At 42.6% G+C, this 20,218-nt stretch overlaps 1 protein-coding gene across 1 annotated transcript in view; it reads right to left on the bottom strand.

The window, feature by feature from the left end:
* The window catches only part of ANKMY2 (ankyrin repeat and MYND domain containing 2), a 30,181-nt gene that overhangs the window by 4,451 nt on the left and 5,512 nt on the right, over positions 1–20,218 (bottom strand). Inside the window, exons 3-7 of the mRNA XM_068152488.1 lie at positions 8,254–8,392; positions 5,129–5,227; positions 2,845–3,005; positions 1,464–1,678; positions 248–383 (exon numbers count right to left, since the gene is read on the bottom strand). Coding sequence (XP_068008589.1) covers positions 248–383; positions 1,464–1,678; positions 2,845–3,005; positions 5,129–5,227; positions 8,254–8,392 — 750 coding nt within the window. The remainder of the gene's footprint in view (positions 1–247; positions 384–1,463; positions 1,679–2,844; positions 3,006–5,128; positions 5,228–8,253; positions 8,393–20,218) is intronic.

Here is a 20,218-nt window from a genome sequence, read left to right as displayed (position 1 = left end):
TGAATTTTCTTTCAAAGCTGTGATATTTAAAGGTTCATTATGGGCACAGGAACAAACTACTGAAGTATTTCAGAATATCTTCCTGCAATAAAATAAAATAGCAGTTTGCCAGAGAGTTCAGGGACATCAGAAATGTTCCTTAACGTAACACACTGCAGAAACTGAGAAACAGAAAGACAGCTTAGCTTAAAGTGAATTTCCTCTACAAGTGGTTTAGAAAGTATTTTGTTGATAGGAAAAAACTTACTATTTCAACAGGGGCAATACTTCTGACGAGCTGCTGCAGCAATGTGGCTTCACAGTAAGGGAACTTTCGGATGCTTTCTCGAATTAGCTTCTCTTGGTATACAGGGAAGCCATCCTTCTCTCTCCCCTTTAAGAGACTAACATTTCAAACAACAAATTGAAATAAGAAATCCCATAGTAAATGTTCAAGAACAAATGCACAGTATGCTTGCCTCTCTTGTGAAGACTCTGTCCTTTATCAAATTATAGAGAAGAATTGTAATTCAAAATAATCAGGCAGCTTCATATATGAAAGAGTGAAAATGCAAAGAAAAATACTTTTATTCTATCAGACAATCATTCTGAAATATAAAATTACTAAATGTATGCTCTAAAAGTGCTACTTACTCATTCAACCACACAGAGAAGAAGAATGATCTGCAGGCAGACTAGGATCTACATCAGACTGTGGCAGCAAAATGCTTTGTTGTGCATGAAAATGAGCATTGTAGAACTGAGCACCGAAGAACACACAGTGCTTGAAGGTACACATCCTGCTTTACTCAGGTTTAACAAGGCGTTATAGACCCAACGTCTCTGTCGGGTTAGATCCCACTTTTTTACTAGGGATCACTGATCTCAGTAAGTGAAAGCTGACTTCAAAATTTATTTTCAGTGTAGAAATCCACAGAAGCCTGTGGGCAATGTGATCCTTCTACAAGCCAGGCCGCTTTGGTACTTAAGTTTTTTAACTCTGAGCGGGTTCTGAAGATCTAAGTGATTTTAAGCATCCAAGCCTCATTCAGAGCCAGTGGGATCTGCAGTTCTCAGATGCCTCTGTACTTTTGAAAAAACAACCTCACCCTGCTTGACTGTTGGAGAGCAAAACGTCAAGAGAAATGTTCCCAGATGATCCATACTGGACACATTCTTTTCAAGCTTATTACTCCTATTCTAATACAACACATGTTGCGCTCTGCTGCTGTAGATGTGATTGCCAAGCTCTAACCAGTTCCAGCAGGGAGCTGAAGCTCTAGGAATGTTTCCTTTGTACCCCAGGAAAGGACAATGTCACTTCAGACAGAAGAAAGGGCATCAGTGCCACCCTAAAGTGACTGCAGCTGGGATTATTTCAACATTTACTTGGCATAGCTTTTATCCAAGACAATGCAATCTATTACTACAGTTGTCTTCTGTCCCCTGGAAAATGGTTCAGACCACTCTGTAGAAATCCTTACCTCTTGATCAATCCATCTAGCTTGTCCTCTCGCTCTTTTAAAAATGTAATGCACTTCTGGAAGATGCAGCTGATGTAGTGCATTTTCAAAGCAAGGACTTCATTCATATCTTTCTGCTTCATACATTTCTCACAAATGAGATCCAGAACCCTGTAGCATTTCTGCAGTGCTTCCACTTCAGCCAACAGAGGGTTCTCTTTTACCAGCAACACAATCTGTGAGAAAGATTGAAGAAAATGGAAACCAATCAGGAACTGATGTTTTGAAACTTGTGCACTAAAGGTTACACAGCTCATTGTAGCTACTTTTCAGGGGTGTTTTCTCTGCTTCCACCTTACAGAGCCTTCCCCTTCTTTTTTCAGTCATTATTTAGTATACTGTAATTCACAGTTCCCATACAAGAAACATTTACAATTAAGACTGATATTAAAAACAGTAAAGATTTTGTTCAGAACAAGAACCTGAAGAAGCAAAACCATTTCAAATGAAACAGTTACAGAAACTACCATATGCTGCTCTGAAATCTCTTTCCCTTTGTACATCTAAAATGAACTGGACTTGTCTGACTTAAGCAGTTTCGAGGTACACAACAACCTCACATAATCCTGGAGTACTTCAGGCAGACTAGGCAAGCACTGAACTAACCATTTTAAGAAGAAACTTTATACTCTGCACACTATATCAGCTGCATTACAGCTTGTATGTACCACAGATACCTGGTTGGCAACTTGACAAACTCCTGGCTTTGAATGGCAAGCCCAAGGAGCTTGTCTTTGAATTTAAGTGTATTAATTTCTCTGAACAAGTGTATTAATTTAAGTGTATTAATTTCTCTGAACTATACTGGAGAAGCAAACCATAAAAGGTAATTTTTTAGGAAGTAAACATCTCTTTTAGGAAATAAACATCATCATTTTAGAAAGTAAACATCTCTTGCACACACTTGCAGAAACAGCAGCAGCAGTGGATGTTACTATGGTGAAGAAGTGCTGAAGGTTAAGAATATACATTGCTGAGACAAGCATTGAGAGAACACTGAGCTTTTATTAAGATATGAAGTTACTTCATGTCTCCAAGTGAGGTTAGGAAAAAAAGAAAGCCAAAAAAGAAAGCTAGTTATGGTTATGGATGTTAAAAATAAGAATCTCTCCTCTTAAAAGGTGTTAGCTCAAGATTCTGGTTTATATAAATGCTGAAATAGCTTCATTTTTTCATCATGTCTAAATGTTGAGCCTGATTCTTTCTCATTTTCAAAAGCACCTGAGATAGTGGATAATGTTCCTAGTCTTAGATGGACTCTCAGAAAAGCTGAGAGCTTTCTGAACCAAAGAAACAATTCCCATGCAAAAACAAATAAATTACAACTTTAGTATTACTCCACCTTCACAGGATGCATATTAGTAGTAGTAATAATTTTATGTAGAGGTCCAGCTAATTTCACTGGCAGTTTGGGTTCTTTATCTAAGCCTTGTGGTTTAGTGTAGTAATCCAACCTTTCACGTGGAAAGAAGTTGTTGATGACAGTCACACAGTCATGTTGACCTACAGGCAGAGAATTAGAAGAAAAAAACAAGACAAGAATGAAACAAAATAATAATTAAGAGAACAGCTAAACCCCACTAAACAAAAACTCAAACCAAAAAACCCAACCCAAATCTAATCTAGAGTAATGTAGGTGAGAATGACCCACAAAGGAGCTTAACCAGATGTGCTTTGCGCGGGTAACAGGCAACTCTTGCCGTCCTTTGCTTTGGAAATGTTATGTTCAGTCAAAACTCTCTAAAAGACTCTCAACAGGGACTGACTTCATGGAATTTCATTTTGAGAACTTCATCCCACTCCCACATCCTCTTTTCCTTGGTAAGCCCAAACTAAGAGAAGAGCTGTTTATCTCCAAAGATACACTGTACTAGTAGTCTCACACTGGTGTGAAGACTTTTCAAGAGAAGTTCTCTCCACTTTGTAATTTCAAAGATTGTGTTTGCCCTGACACTTAAAAGTTTTCAAACCTGAAACAGAAAGCAGTGTGTTAGCCTAAAGTGGGAGAAATTACAGGAGCAGAACATGCTTAAAATTTACCAAAGAAAAAAACACACACCAAAAAAAGGACTGTGATAAAAGTAACATGAGAAAAGTTACACCCCCTTCTTGTTTTCTACATCTGACAGTATGATGGATCACTTGGCTAAAAGGAAAGTAAAATTTAGCTTCTCTAGTTCAAGACCACATTCTTTAAATTGATGGATTTATCTTGGCACTAATCCTATTAATCAATAACGGAAGACACAGCCAACCAAAACCCAGCACTTTCAGACTCTCCACTGTTTTAGAAGAGACTGTTCTGAGCTAATAGAGCACAGCCTAAGACAAATGACAGGGGAAAGAAGTATCCTCACTTCCCACATGGACAGATGAATTCATGTTTATTGGACAGAGAATAAAAACAGAACAAGAATGGATTCCAATGCTCAGACTCACAGAGTAGCATATTATCATCATGCCTGAAAATATTTATTCTCTCTTGGTGACATGTCAAGATTTTAAACAAGAATTCTCCAAAGCTATGTTGTAGATAACATTTGCCATTCACTAATAATTCAGCATCACAGTGGAAGAGAATCTCCAAATCCCAAGTGTGATTAGTAAGAGTGGACTTCTCTGATGTATTAAGTGAATAGTTAAGGTTTTGCTGCTTGAACCTCAAGTGAGCAATGGCAATCTTTTCTTCTTTAAAAGAGCTGAGTAGGATTGAAATTGAAACTGCAGTAACTCACTATTCAAGGAAGCAAATCTAAATGGCAAGGTAGGCTCTTGAATCCAGAACACCTTGCAAGGGAGTTCTCAAACATTTAAAGACTATGGGAAGGTTGTGTTGAAGTAAAAGTACAGGTCTTCATTTTTGGGGTTTGGGAAGGACTGCTGGACAGCAATATCTGAGTCATTTAAATTACTCCACTTTTCTCCTTGCCAGAAATAGAGAAGAAGTGGCATATTTGAGGAACATTAATCCAGGAGTCTCCCAGCAGTGTCAAAATGGGTAAAGAAGAAAAAAAGTTTAGGAAAAAACTAAAAAGACAAGAAAAAGCAACATAACACCACTAAAAGGCCTGGTGGCATGTTTTGCCCAGAATCACCCAGCATGCTGGAATGGCTCTAGTCAAGCTCAGGCCACTAAGTACTGACTGCCTCAGAACCGGTTCTGAGACCTCCTGTTCTGTGAAATGCAGAGGTGGAAGGGCAGGAGGTGACTCATTGCGAGCATGCTGTGCTCGCAGCAAACTCAGATGAGAGCTCTTGACTCCTGGTGCTATGTTCGTTCCTTCCCGCAAAGGCAGCTCCAAGCGTGCACTTTGTGCCGCACTTCAGACACCCCAAATGCTACCAGCTTCCTCTTGCTGTCTGAGAAGTGATGACACTGCAAAAACCTCCAGCCTTGGAGAAGAGCAGCATCTGCTCTCGCCAATAAGACCAATTGTGCTTTTATGAAACAAAACATGGGAGCAGAATATGAATTGACTCTCTTACAGGATGGGATGTGGAAAAAAGCTGAAGGACTGCATCAGTTCAGAGCAGGTCATCCAATAACACTTTTCCACTAAAAAGCATCAAAATTTAACTTTTTACTTCTTTAGGAATTTAAGAAATTATAATAGATTTCACCTTACCCACAAAAGCTGCCATCTGAGCTGCTGTTCTCCCCACAGAGTTGACAACATCAGTCTCTGCTCCAGCCTCTAACATCATCCAAGTGATTTCTTTGTTTCCTGAATTTGGGGGTAAAACACGGGGAATCAGAGAGAATAAACCAGACAAAGAAAGAGTGAATGTTCTTAAAGACCAGGAACAGCACCGTGGGAAATGGAAGTTCTTAATGGCATTATTTTAAGAATGGATTAAGAGAAAGGCATGGTGATGCCACCTAATTTATGGTTCCAGAGGGTCAAACCAAAGTTAAACCTAAATTGAGGCTGGGTATAACACTGCTCTCTGTAATTCTCCCCATGGAGCTTATGGGAGTCATATGCATGTAACTACGCCAGGGACTGGTCCCTCTGGATAGCAGTATAGAAGCAAATTCTACTAATCTAGTTTGACAGTTCAACATTTGCTATTCTAAGAAGAAAAACAAGCCCAGTACTATTATGAAGCAGGAGCATAGAGAAGAGAACAGATTGTTCCTTTCTCCACAGTGGGAACTGGGTGTTCAGACTGGGCTAAATACCAAGTAAAATGAAGCTAAAATTTGATGGGAAGATTAGATGATTTAATTGGTGCCCTTCAGAGACTAACAAGGACACTTGTCACTACTCATGCTGGTTCTGCTTTCAGAGGTATTCTTACTTTGGCAGGTTTTGTGCACATGCTAAGTACAGAAAAGTGAATATAAAAAAGGGGGTGGTGGATGGAAATTACTGTTTCTGATTTAAAAACAAAAGCATTGCATCAGCAGTGCTTGTGTACCTTTTGCACTTGCAGATAACAGACCTTAAAGTCAACATTCAGAAGCATTCACACCCAGGATGACAGGTTAAAAGCTTAGCTGTTAGAAAATGGTATAAAATCCAGCATTTTCCATGAAGCTGCAGTGATTTAACAACCTCTAGAAGCTTGTTCTCATCTATCTGCTGAGCTCTGCTCAGTACCACAGAAGAGTGAAATTTCCCAAATATTTTTAGCAAGGTTTTAGCAGGAAAAAAATCTGATGATCCAGTTAAGGCTCATCTACACACACATGCCTTTCTTTTTTTCATACTTATGATGAAAGAACACAGAGTTTAACCTCTACCTGGGAAGATGCAAGCAGCCTAGTAAAGAAGATCTAATATACCTCAACCTCATCTTTTCCCCTGAAGGAAGAATGTTTTTTTTATGTAGTGTCTTTTTCTCACTCAAGGAAAATTATTCTTTCTTTCATCAGGGCAAAAGCACAGCCAAATGAAAGCTGCAAACCAACACCCGAGGCAGAAGATATACACAGCTACAATGAAAAAGAAGAGGGGGGAAAATCAAGGTGAGAAACCACGGTTTTAAAACCTGCAACTTTTTAAAACCCCACAAAATAATTGCAAAAATAACATAGAAGACAGGCAAAATTTGAAAACTGGATTGATTTGACAAGTATCAAATACTACTAAAAGCTACTGACTTGTAGTCCCAAACCCGGCAGTTTGTTGTAGCACCTTTTTGAGCGCACGGAGTAATTACACGGAATAGAATAGAATAGACCAGGTTGGAAGAGACCTTCAAGATCATCGCGTCCAACCTATCATCCAACACCACCTAATCAACTAAACCATGCAACCAAGCACCCTGTCAAGTCTCCTCCTGAACACCTCCAGTGATGGCAATTCCGCCACCTCCCCAGGCAGCCCATTCCAGTGGGCAATCACTCTCTCTGTGTAAAACTTCCTCCTGACCTCCAGCCTGAACCTCCCCTGGCACAGACTGAGACTGTGTCCTCTTGTTCTGGTGCTGGCTGCCTGGGAGAAGAGACCAACCACCTCCTGGCTACAACCTCCCTCCAGGTAATTGTAGAGAGCAATAAGGTCACCTCTGAGTCTCCTCTTCTCCAGGCTAAGCAGCCCCAGCTCCCTCAGCCTCTCCTCATAGGGCTTGTGTTCCAAGCACCTCACCAACTTTGTTGCCCTTCTCTGGACACGCTCCAGCAAGTCAACATCCTTCCTAAACTGAGGGGGCCCAGAACTGGACACAGTACTCAAGGTGTGGCCTAACCAGTGCAGTGTACAGGGGGAGAATGACCTCCCTGCTCCTGCTGGCCACACTGTTCTTGATGCAGGCCAGGATGCCATTGGCCCTCCTGGCTGCCTGGGCACACTGCAGGCTCATATTCAGTCTACCATCAACCAGCACCCCCAGGTCCCTCTCTGCCTGGCTGCTCTCCAGCCACTCTGACCCCAGCCTGTAGCACTGCATGGGGTTGTTGTGGCCAATGTGCAGAACCCAGCACTTGGATGCGTTCAATCTCATGCCGTTGGATTCTGCCCATCTGTCCAGCCTGTCGAGGTCTCTCTGCAGAGCCTCTCTACCCTCCAGCACATCAACTCCTACCCCCAGCTTGGTGTCGTCCGTGAATTTACTGATGATGGACTCAATGCCCTCATCCAGATCATCAATAAAGATGTTAAAGAGGATGGGGCCCAGCACTGATCCCTGGGGGACTCCACTAGTGACTGGCTGCCAGCTGGCTGTGGCACCATTCACCACCACTCTCTGGGCTCGGCCCTCCAGCCAGGTCCTAACCCATCGCAGTGTGCTCCTGTCCAAGCCAGAGGCTGACAGCTTGGCCAGGAGTTTGCTATGGGGGACGGTGTCAAAGGCCTTGCTGAAGTCCAGGTAGACTACATCCACAGGCCTCCCCACATCCACCAGGCAGTCACCTGCTCGTAGAAGGAGATCAGGTTGGTCAGGCAGGACCTGCCCTTCCTAAATCCATGCTGGCTGGGCCTGATCCCACTGCACGAGACAACCACCACAGGAGACTAAATTTTGCAATCTGTAACAAACAGGACAAAGTCCAGACAGACTACATGCCTCAAAACACTGAACAAAGGAGATTCTGATATGAAAAAAGATACCAAGCCTGGACAGTAATTCCACTGGCCTGCTGATTCTACTGGCCTCAACGTATCCACAGGGCTCAGAGAAAGAACAGCAAACCCAAAAAATACCAACACATCAAGGTTTTTCTCTAAATTATTGACTTGTGGCAAATTGTGCCCACCAATGCCAGAAAAAAAAAAACAGTGAGCTAAGTTTGGTGCATAGTTACCTGAAAGCCCAGCAAACATCAGGGCAGTATAGCCGTGCTCGTGTTCATTGCAGTTAACGTCCGCTCCGTGTCGCAAGAGCAGCCTGCACATGTCTACCTTGCCTTTGTACGCTGCGTGCATCAGAGGGGTCATGCCATGCTGACAGAAGAAAGAGGACAGAAATAGCATATAAAAAATAGTAATTAGTTGTATCTCCATATTTTCATACCACTGATAACTTGGACATACACACTCAGTGTAACTACCAAAGCCTTGCATAGCAGTTAAGATAGCAACAGCAACAAACCTCATGAAATCTTCATGAAGCAAAATGGTTACCAACATGCAGTAGAATTGAGACGTCCACATCGCTTCTCTGGCTGTGCTGTGCATTATAGTTGAAAACAGACCAGTGCTGAATAACTGGAAACCACTGATCATCCATTTGTCATTCATCTCTTGTACAGAACATTAAGGTTAAAGACAACTAATGCAGGAAAAGCTTGGTCTGGAGAATTTGTTAGGTTCCTAAGTTAGTTCCTTTCTCTCCTGCTTTGTATGCTAATCAACAATAAAACTAGGAATAGGCTCTTGTTGGTTTTGCTGTTACAAAGCTTTGCAGTTCTGAAATCCATCCTGCTTTGTTTTAGTCATGATAACTGGTAATTGTGCTATCCTCCCCTCTTTACCTCATCCTTTTTGGTACTGAGTCCGTGATGTCAGAGGCAGAGATCTGAAAGCCCTTTGTAAAAGCGCACAGCTCTAATTGGACTTTAACAACCACAGTCTCAAACCATGCCTTTTTGCTAAACTGCACCAGCACAAGAAGGATTAGCTGCAGCAAGGGAGGCACTGAATTTTCATTAGAGCTGCTCTGCTGTAATTACACATGCAAACCTGGGCAAACCCTAGTGGAAACTTTCAGAAGTCGCATGACCTATTAGTGCTGGCTCTCCCCCTCCCCCAGGGCAGGGAAAAATGTATCTCTTGGTGAGAAAATTGCATGACATTCCATTTTTAGAATTTGATACACTTTTTCCAATATGCTGTTTATTTCCACTTAACACACAGTCAGGATTCATGTTATCTGCCAAGACATAGTAATTGCCCAAGAACATTTCTCTAACACTGAATACAAGGGAATGTGCTCTAGCCTGTCCCTGCAGAAAATGGTATTATCTTTTTTTCAGGTGAAGGCAACACTCATATACATGATTACTGCAGCTCTGTAACTAACTGCATGGTAGTAAGATACCCTGAAATCCTGCAATTGTCAGTCTGAGCCTTAATGTATTTCTTGTTTCAATTTAGGATAAAAAAAATAATTAAATCTATCAACACCATTAAAAAAACCTTCCTAAAGATAAGGAAAACTGGGGAAGTTAAAACAATAGTAAGAGTTTTAAGCATTCCATTGTCATTATTCCCCAGCCTAACTGAAAATAATTACAAATGATTACTTGGAGAATAAATCTTATGAAGAGTGACTGAAGGAGTCGGGGCTGTTTAGTTTGGAGAAGGGGAGACCTCATTGCTCTCTATAACTACCTCAAAGAATGTTGTGGAGAGGGTTGGTGCTGGTCTCTTCTCACAGGTAACCACTGAGAGAACAAGAAGGAATGGCCTCAAACTACAACAGGGTAGGTTTAGACTGGACATTAGGAAAAACTTTTTCACAGAAAGAGTGGTCTGGCATTGGAATGGGCTGCCCATAGAGGTGGTTGAGTTACCATCCCTGGGTGTATTTAGAAGTCATTTAGATGTAGTACTTGGGGATATGGTTTAGGGGTGAACTCTGTAGAGTTCATGGTTGGACTTATCTTTTCCAGCCTGAATGATTCTTTGATCAAGGTTTGGAAACCCAAGATATGCTGGTAAACTGTTGTGGTGGGATGGAAGGTAAGGCCGAGAAGCCTCCTCCCTTCCCCCTTTGTAAAGTAAAAGGGAAAAAAAATTGAAGGGAAAGGAAAAAAAAACTCGCAAGCTGAATTAGCAAAGCAGTGGAGCTATATTTACAAAGCGATGTAGGGTTTGCAGGGAGATATTTACAAATTTACAATATCTACAATATATACAAAGATATACAACGGAGTAACACAGAACTGAGAGTGAACCCCTCTCGGCAGAGAGGGGGTTCCCCACCTCCTCTTTCCCCTCTTTCCCCCCTTTCCCCAGATTAGGTTAGAAGAGAAAGAGAAGAGAGGAAAAAAAAGTTAGAAGCAGTTTGTGTTAATTGGAAGGGAGTTAGTATACAGGCCTGTTATCTGGTTTTCAAGGCCGAGGCGTTGGCAGAAAGCCCAGGACAGAAAGCTGTTGCCTGAAGAAGAGGCGGAAGCAAGACTGACTGAGAAGTGCTGGAAATGTCCAGTATAGTCCCAGCTCAGAAGTGCTTCCTCCCACTCGTCCAATGAAATTAGTTTAGACTATTCCTTCCGTTTACCAACTTCCGTCCACCATGTTCCCTTTCTTAAGGGGGCAACGTCAACCGGCCACAATCCACCCCTTCTAAACAATTTCATTGGCTGTTCATACTGTCCATCCAATCCAAAACGATATTTACAGTTCGTGAGTAAAGTTCATAGTCCATTCCGGCTATGCTCAGATGTAGATGATTCAAAAGTCCAAGAAAATCAGAAAATGAGAAAAATGGAAAACAGTTCATTTCTTCACCGATGAAGCGAAGAAAAGGGAAACAGGGAAATCTCAGGGTCTCTTAGTTGACTCAGGGCTCTCAGGGATCTCAGGGTTCGTGCACCGTAGACTCCTCGTTGATTCTTCCTTTGGACGCGATGTAGCTGTACAGTAGTTCAAAATTAACCTCTTTCAGCTAAAGTTAAATTTCTTTGTGGAATACACTGAATTTCACCATTCTCTTGCATTACCCAATAAGTGTGACCCGGACCTTCAGCTGAAACCACCCCTCGGACAGGTTTAGCCTCTCCTGAGGGTGAAAATACCCAAACAGTTTTACCTAACAGATTCTTTTCTCTAACAACAGGAACTCTATCACCTTCTACTTTCCGTAGCAAATCTGAATGTGCAGGTCCAGCTCGGTTCACTGAACCTCTACTATTTACCAGCCAGGTTGCTTGTGCTAAATGTTTTTCCCAGTTTTTCAAAGATCCACCTCCCATGGCTTTGAGAGTGGTCTTCAACAAACCGTTGTAGCGTTCAATCTTTCCTGAAGCTGGTGCATAGTAGGGAATGTGGAATATCCACTCAATACCGTGCTCTTTTGCCCAGTTCTTTACAAGGTTGTTCCTGAAATGAGTTCCGTTGTCTGACTCGATCCTCTCTGGAGTTCCGTGTCTCCACAGGATCTGTCTCTCCAGACCGAGAATGGTGTTGCGTGCAGTTGCATGTGGAACTGGATAAGTTTCCAACCATCCAGTGTTTGCCTCTACCATAGTAAGCACGTATTGCTTACCAGAACGAGAACGTGGTAGAGTGATGTAGTCAATCTGCCAAGCTTCACCATACTTGTACTTGGACCATCTGTCACCATACCACAAGGGCTTAAGTCGTTTTGCCTGCTTAATAGCAGCACAAATGTCACAGTCATGGATGACTTGTGTGATAGCATCCATGGAAATGTCTATGGATCTGTCACGAGCCCATTGGTATGTTGCATCTCTGCCTTGATGTCCTGACGAATCGTGAGCCCACCGAGCTAAGAATATCTCACCTCGGTGTTTCCAGTCGAGATCAAAATTAGAGTCCATGTCTACTTGAGAAACTCTTGCAGCTAGATCTGCCTGATGGTTGTGTTGCTGTTCCTCAGTAGCTTTGCTCTTAGGAATGTGAGCATCGATGTGTCTCACTTTCACTGGAATTCTCTCGATTCGATCAGCAATGTCCTGCCACAGGTTGGCTGCCCAAATGGGTTTTCCTTTTCTCTGCCAACCACTCTTCTTCCAATTCTTTAGCCAACCCCATAGAGCATTGGCTACCATCCATGAGTCGGTGTAGAGATAAAGCTTTGGCCATCTCTCACGTTCAGCTACGTCGAGAGCTAGCTGGACAGCTTTTACCTCTGCAAACTGACTGGATTCTCCTTCTCCATCTTTCGCTTCTGCAACTCGGCGTGTTGGACTCCACACAGCAGACTTCCACCTTCGCTTGTTTCCAACAAGACGACAGGAACCGTCTGTGAACAAAGCATATTTCTTTTCATCATCAGAAAGGTCATTGTAAGGAGGAGCTTCCTCAGCACGAGTTACTTTCTCCTCTGGAGGTTTGGCACAGTTGATGCCTTCAGGCCAACTTGAGATCACCTCCACTAGACCAGGTCTTTCAAGATTTCCCATTCGAGCTCTCTGTGTTATCAGAGCCATCCACTTAGACCAGGTTGAGTCTGTGGCATGATGTGGTGTGGAGCCTTTGCCTTTCAACATCCAATTCAAAACTGGTAATCTGGGAGCTAAGAGAAGTTGTGATTCAGTTCCAATCACTTCAGAAGATGCTTTTACTCCTTCATAGGCAGCTAAGATTTCTTTCTCTGTTGGAGTATAATTAGCCTCTGAACCTCTGTAACCTCGACTCCAGAAACCAAGAGGTCGTCCACGTGTCTCACCTGGAGCTTTTTGCCACAAGCACCAGGTTGGACCATTGTCACTTGCAGCCGTGTACAAAATGTTCTTAATGTCTGGACCATCTCGGACTGGTCCCAGACCCATTGCTTGAATTACCTCTTGCTTTATCTGGTCAAAGGCTGCTTGTTGTTCAGGTCCCCAGTGGAAATGGTTTCTCTTTCGAGTTACATCATACAGAGGTTTCACAATCTGACTGTATCCAGGAATGTGCAGTCTCCAAAATCCCACTATCCCCAAGAAACGTAGGGTCTCTTGCTTGTTTGTGGGACTTGCCATGGTAGAGACTCTATTTACCACATCCACTGGAATGTGTCGGCGTCCATCCTGCCACCGCACTCCCAGAAACTGAATCTCTGTGGTAGGTCCTTTCACTTTGTCTCGCTTGATGGCAAAACCTGCATTCAGAAGAATGTCAATGATTTTGTTACCTTTCTTGAAGACTTCCTCAGCAGTTTTACCCCAGACGATGATATCATCGATGAACTGGATGTGTTCTGGAGCACTGCCTTTCTCCAGAGCATCATGGATCACTGCATGACAGATGCTTGAGCTGTGGATCCAGCCCATTGGCAATCTGTTGAAAGTGTACTGGATTCCTCTCCAGGTGAAAGCAAACTGAGGCCTGCATTCCTCTGCTATGGGAATGGAGAAAAATGCATTAGCAATGTCTATGGTAGCATACCACTTGGCCTCTTTGGATTCCAGCTCATACTGAAGCTCCATCATGTCTGGTACTGCTGCACTCATAGGTGGTGTTACTTCATTTAGGGCTCGGTAGTCTACCGTCAGACGCCAGTCTCCATTCTGCTTCCGCACAGGCCACACTGGACTGTTGAAAGGTGAATGAGTTTTGCTGACGACTTTCTGACTCTCCAACTGACGAATCAGATTCTGAATGGGCAACAAAGAGTCACGGTTGGTTCTGTATTGTCTGTGATGCACAGTCTGAGAAGCAACCGGCAATTTAATGTCCTGTATCTTATGTTGTCCCACAACCGCAGATTCATCAGAAAGTTCAGGTCTAGCAGATAGCTTCAATTTTTGTCCATCAATTTCTATAGAAGCTACTCCAAAAGCCCATTTGTAACCTCTAGGGTCTTTGAAACGCCCTTCTCTCAGAAAATCAATTCCCAAAATACAAGGTGCGTCAGGTCCGGTCACAACTGTATGCTTCCTCCATTGTTTACCAGTTAAACTTATATTAACCTCCACCTTACTTAACTCTTGAGATCCACCAGTGACTCCCAGAATAGTTATAGACTCTGATCCCTGATAATTTGATGGTATTATGGTGCACTGAGCTCCTGTGTCAACCAAGGCCCTGTACTTCCGAAATTGTGAAGTGCCAGGCCACTGGATGTACACATCCCAATAGATTCTGTTATCTCTGTTATCCCTCTCCTCCCCCTGGCGGGAGGCAGGGCACCCCTAGTTATGGGGAACATGCGCACATGTGCATTGCACATATTGTGCAGGGTTATAACTTTGCATGTTATAACTGGAGCCACTGTTGGAGCCATAAGAGTCGTTCTGGGGAACTGTGGAAGTAACAGCTACCCTTCTGGTATTGCTACCTCGGGTTCTGCCACTTTGCAATTCCCTCAGTCTCCTGAAAAGATTAGAAGTTGGTTGGCCATCCCAGCGGTTCATGTTCTCACCAAACTGATCACGCAGAGTTATCCAAATAGTTCTACGTGATTGCCTTGGTGGTCTGTTTTGGAATGACCTGTTTTGGAATGTCCTGTTTTGGAATGACCTCCTTGGAGGACGTGTATTCCTCACAGATGAAACTTGTACCCACCTGGAGGAAGAATTGAAATTATCCTTCTGTGCCAATTGGTATATGGAATCTTTTAACTCTCTTATGCAATTCTGAATATCACCAGACATCGTTTTAATGGCTGAAACCAAAGAACCACGTGTCATGCTATCCTCCAATTGTCTCATTTGATCACTGAATTGGCCAACCGTGGGAGAAGCTCCACCATAACTTCTTGACACAATTCTGCTTGCCAGAATGTTTGCATAATTAGAAGGAGCAAGTTTGATGATCTTTTTAGCAAGACCAATACCCACAGGAATGTCATCAGGATTCAGAGTTTCATGTTCACCATAGAGTAGCTCTCTAACAGCAAATTCCCTCAAGCGCTTAATTCCCTCATCTATGGTAGTCCAGGGTTTAGGATTCCATGGAAGATCATCTCGGGAAGGGTATCTCAGGGCAACCGCTATTAAAAGGCGTATCCACAGATTAACCTTACCGAGAGCTTCACCTAGATGTCTATCTATTCCATTGTCCCTTGAGAGAGTTCCTAACTGAGCTGCTGACTTGTCTCCAACTGTTAGAGCTGAAGCACCTGTATCATAACACCTACTAAGCCAAGCTAGAACTGGCTCCTTATCTGCCCTGGTGAAATCTTTACGGACATTTCTCAATTCCTCCCTTGGTGACGAACAGTCCGTAATATCATCTTCATCTTCATCTCCCTGAATTCTTTGCCCATAAAATCCTGCTGTCATTCTCCTAAGGATCTCTTTAAGCTGAGAACCACCTTTGCCAGCTGCCTTCCTAGCTTCATCTCTATCCTGCTTTGATCTCACTAGGTTAGCTAGATCTTTAAAACAAACCTTCTCTTCCTCCTGAGCAGGATCTTTTAGAGTAGAGGGCCCCTCACCAGGATCAGTCTCCTCCTCTTCTTCTCCATCTTTGCCCTTTCCAGCTCTAGTCTTTAAAGGAGCCACCTTAACTGGAGCTGTGTTTGCATTTACAGCCACCTTAATGGAAGCTGACAGGTCCTGAGATAAATCAGCTGCTGGGGCAGTGACTTCCGGTCCCACTGAGGGAGTGGGTGGAAGTGACGTTGCTCCATTACTGGCTGACGGAGAAGAAGAAGAAGGAGAAGGAGTGGGAGAAGGAGTAGGTGCCATGTTGATACCAGCCGATGCCCTTGGCTGCTTGCCAGAATCAGCAAAGTCATTTAGAGCTGCTTTACCAATTAACTTTTTAGCCTTCTTTTTAACTGACACGGGTTCTCCACAGTCCTCGTCACTAGATGACTCTGGGACTGATCGAGAGCCACGGCGTTTTCTTTTTGATCTAGTTTTAATAACAAAACACGCCCTGGACACCTTTTTCTCTCGCCACAAGGAATACAGAGAAAACACATTAGTTATCACCAGCAGCAGAATTATACACATCACATAAATCACCTTTGGATCCCAGGCATCACCTAAAGTTACTGTCTCCTCAGGCGGAATCTTAAAACCCTTTATCTCAATTGGGAGAGTGGTGGAGGTAACATTCCTGTATCTCACTGGCCATAATAAATTAATACATTTTCCATACCATAATTTAACTCTATACATAACCCACATATAAATTGTCCGCACCAAATATTTACCCAGGTAATCCAAAATCAAACCCAAACAATATCTGTAAACCAGAGCCCCAAAAATTGAAAAGAATAATCGCTCCACAAACCACAATACCTTCATGTTTGCTAATTCAGCTGGAAAACACTAAATCAATCAAATAATAAATTAAACTAATTATCTGCCGCACGTTGGGTACGCCAATAAAAAAAAATGTGGTGGGATGGAAGGTAAGGCCGAGAAGCCTCCTCCCTTCCCCCTTTGTAAAGTAAAAGGGAAAAAAAATTGAAGGGAAAGGAAAAAAAAACTCGCAAGCTGAATTAGCAAAGCAGTGGAGCTATATTTACAAAGCGATGTAGGGTTTGCAGGGAGATATTTACAAATTTACAATATCTACAATATATACAAAGATATACAACAGAGTAACACAGAAATGAGAGTGAACCCCTCGGCAGAGAGGGGGTTCCCCACCTCCTCTTTCCCCTCTTTCCCCCCTTTCCCCAGATTAGGTTAGAAGAGAAAGAGAAGAGAGGAAAAAAAAGTTAGAAGCAGTTTGTGTTAATTGGAAGGGAGTTAGTATACAGGCCTGTTATCTGGTTTTCAAGGCCGAGGCGTTGGCAGAAAGCCCAGGACAGAAAGCTGTTGCCTGAAGAAGAGGCGGAAGCAAGACTGACTGAGAAGTGCTGGAAATGTCCAGTATAGTCCCAGCTCAGAAGTGCTTCCTCCCACTCGTCCAATGAAATTAGTTTAGACTATTCCTTCCGTTTACCAACTTCCGTCCACCATGTTCCCTTTCTTAAGGGGGCAACGTCAACCGGCCACAACTGTAACATCAATTGCCACTAAAGACAGACCTGAAGAGATAGCTTCAAAACCATGAAACAAATTTGTCATTGTTTTAGCTAGGTTTTATTTATGGCTCTATAAAGGTAAGTAAAGACTTTGTGTCCTAATATATAAAGTTATGTTGTATATCTGTTGACAGCAACTTGTCAGGGCCAGTCCCAGACTGGAATCAGAGCTGTGCCTCCTTTAGCAGTGCATTAAAGTCCCACTGTACAGGGAAATGAACACAGTAAGGTTTTTGACTGGAGAAGGAGCTTAAAGAAAACAATGACTTTAAGTATTCTGAAGACCAGTTGTTTCAATTAAAAAATCTGAAGACTGTAGGACAAAAGAAAAGCTTTGTGTATTTTTGTCATTGTCTCCTCCCGGGAGAGGAGACAACCAAGCCTTTAGTTGAATTATGGAAGTGTCAGGCTGTGGTGTACATCAAAGAAAAATAATCAAACCAAGCAGAAAACATGATGATAGTTATTAGAAAATTGGGACTTGAAGTCACACTAATGTCAGCCTTCCACTTTCACAGCAAACAGAAAAGGAACAGGAAAAACTTGGGATGCTGTATTACATCTCTGTGCAGAAGCTGAACTGACTGTAAATACTTTTCTCAGGCTGAACATCAAAGCCAGGTCCAGCAATGGCCTGTTTTCTGGTGGGTGACAATGCAACTTGAAAGACTAAACTAGCAGTTTAACTAACTAAACTATCTATACAGATGAAACATTGTTTAGTGTTCCAATATGGAACATAGGGTAAAAATTCATTTTCTAGCAGCTACTACGTAACATTCTTCTGACCAAAAATGCAGTCCTTTAACCTCATTCCCTAGGGCAAAAAAGAGAATGTTCTTGCTTACTTTACAGGGCTGTTACAGAGTTTAAAGGGAGCAAAATTAACATCTCCTGTCTAAGTACTCTCTGTGACTGTACAAGGGGTAGAGGTTGTGGTGCTTTTAGAAATTGTTTGCCACTGATCAACAAGGAGTTCCAGGCATAATGGAGTTGCACCTCATGGCAGAGCCAACCCAGCTATTAGGTACCACCCTTCCCATGCCTGAAATTGAAAACATACCAGAAGCAGACAGAGGGAAGGGATTCCAACAGCTAAGGTGCCCTAATGCTGCCATAGTGACAGAGCCAGTTGAGCAAACAGTAATACTAGGGCTCAGGGGGCTGAATCAGCCAACAAGGGAAGAAAAGGATGCATGGGGATGCAGGAGGGGCAGATGAGTACACCATAACAGGGAGGGGTTGGACTCCACAGTGCGAAGCAGGGGAAGAAAAAGGCAGGTCAGTCTATGTCTCTTTAGCACCTGGAAGAGTTGTGCTTCCACAGGAAGAATAAAATCAGATTTATAAACTGACAAAGAAACCTTGTGTCTTCCAGGAACTATGGAGGAAGTTTTCAACAACACTATTTCTCAACCTCTGTTGACCAGAGGAACTGGGAGTGTGGGTGGCCAGGGTACAAGAGTCAAGACAAGAAAAATAAAACACAATACACAGACCATGTCACATCCAGTGGCCTGTTCATGTTTGGCAGGAAACATACTATTGTGAGCATTGAAACAGCCAAGCTGACTGTGCAAGCACACAGACACAATACATGTCTACTTTTTAAAGCCATTGTTTTGTGGGTAACACGCTGCTGGTTTGCTACTGAAGTAGCCATACAGACTTGTGTTAAGAGAAAAGAGGAATCCAAGTGGGACCAATATTCCTAGTGTTTTACAGTTGTCATGCTCGCTTCATCCATTTTCTCAACTGTGGAAACTTGGACTAGATGTGGTGCACACAGGCTAAAACACACTGAGGCAGCAACCTCAGGTATTAGGGTACACCACCACATCACATGCGTGAATGCCAGCTACCTAGTGAGAAAGGGGAAGGGCTGTAAAAACCCCAGCTAAAGCACTGTAGGCACTTGCATGCTGACAATGCTAAAGCATCTCCCTCTCCCAGGCTCATTCTGCAAGAAGGAATCCATCCCTCATTACCATGGCAGGAGTGCCTCATACTATTCTTTGGATTCAGGCAACGATACTAGTTCTAGTCATCCAGAAAATTACAAACTAAACACAGACTGAAGGTTTGGCTTTTGAGAAAATATTTGGGAAGCTATTAAAAAAGAAACAAGTGATGCAAAAAGAGCAGGTGCCACAAGGAACACTACTTGATGTATGACTTCAAAATCAGCTCTCCTGAATAAAAAAGGAAGAGCACTACTGAAATCAGACTAACTCACTGCAACTTGTTCAGGTAGGTCTTTGGAATTAGACTGCAAAAATATCTCTGGCTTTTAACAGAAATGGTACTAGTCTAGAAATTAATTACTTACATTTTCATTGGATGAAAACCTTTAAAGGTGAAATTTCTAAAGCTTTTGAGTAGGATTGCCCTTACCTGTCTTAAACCCATAGCAAGCATGATTTGGAAGGTAGTCAATAGTTACATGCATGAATAATTTTAGCTATAGCCAAGTATGAGCTAATTAGAATAGGAAATACTGTTCAGTGAATGTTGATCACAGCATAGTTCTCCTTCACAGTCATCCTGCTACGCTGTTAGTTTCACATATGCAACACAGATTCCTCTGATGATCTTTCTGTTCATCTGCAGTGATGAAAAGTTCAGTTTCCATCAGTCAGCAACCTGAATTGAAACCAGATAGTTCTTAATAGCTGTTGAATTTTCTTTGGCTCGTGTATTTTGAAATAATATGTAAAAACCATCAAAGGCACTACTTTTTTCCTCAGTGAAGGCCAAGGATCTGGGCATTTTCTGCTAGCACAGGAAATTCATCCTGGAATAGCAAGATAGATTAACTGAAGAATCCTCCACTGAATATAATCAGTGTGAGTAAAGCTAAACATATCTCCTACACTAATAAGAGGGTTGCTGCTGTAATTCCTCCAAAGTATTCCATTCTGTAATTAGCAGAGAAGTGGACTGGTTCTGAAAGCCATATTTTATTACAGAAGCAAACAGCTGAATTACCCACCTAGAGATAAAAGTACTGCTGCTAATGCCAAGTGAGAGTTCTGTATGTAAGAAGATTATGAACGACTGTGAAATTGAATTCGGAAAAAGTGTGAAGCCGTTTTCGGGTCAAGCCTCCCTGCTTGATCTGCAGAAAACACAGAACTGCAGCAGTACTACAGTGCTCCTCTGCAACTTTA

The sequence above is a fragment of the Melanerpes formicivorus genome, unplaced genomic scaffold, assembly GCF_026170545.1.
Source record: "Melanerpes formicivorus ecotype bairdi unplaced genomic scaffold, bMelFor1.0.p_v2 SCAF_23, whole genome shotgun sequence".
Classification (NCBI taxonomy): domain Eukaryota; kingdom Metazoa; phylum Chordata; class Aves; order Piciformes; family Picidae; genus Melanerpes; species Melanerpes formicivorus.
The sequence above is the reverse complement of the archived record's forward strand: the minus strand, read 5'-3'. Positions and strand labels throughout refer to the sequence as shown.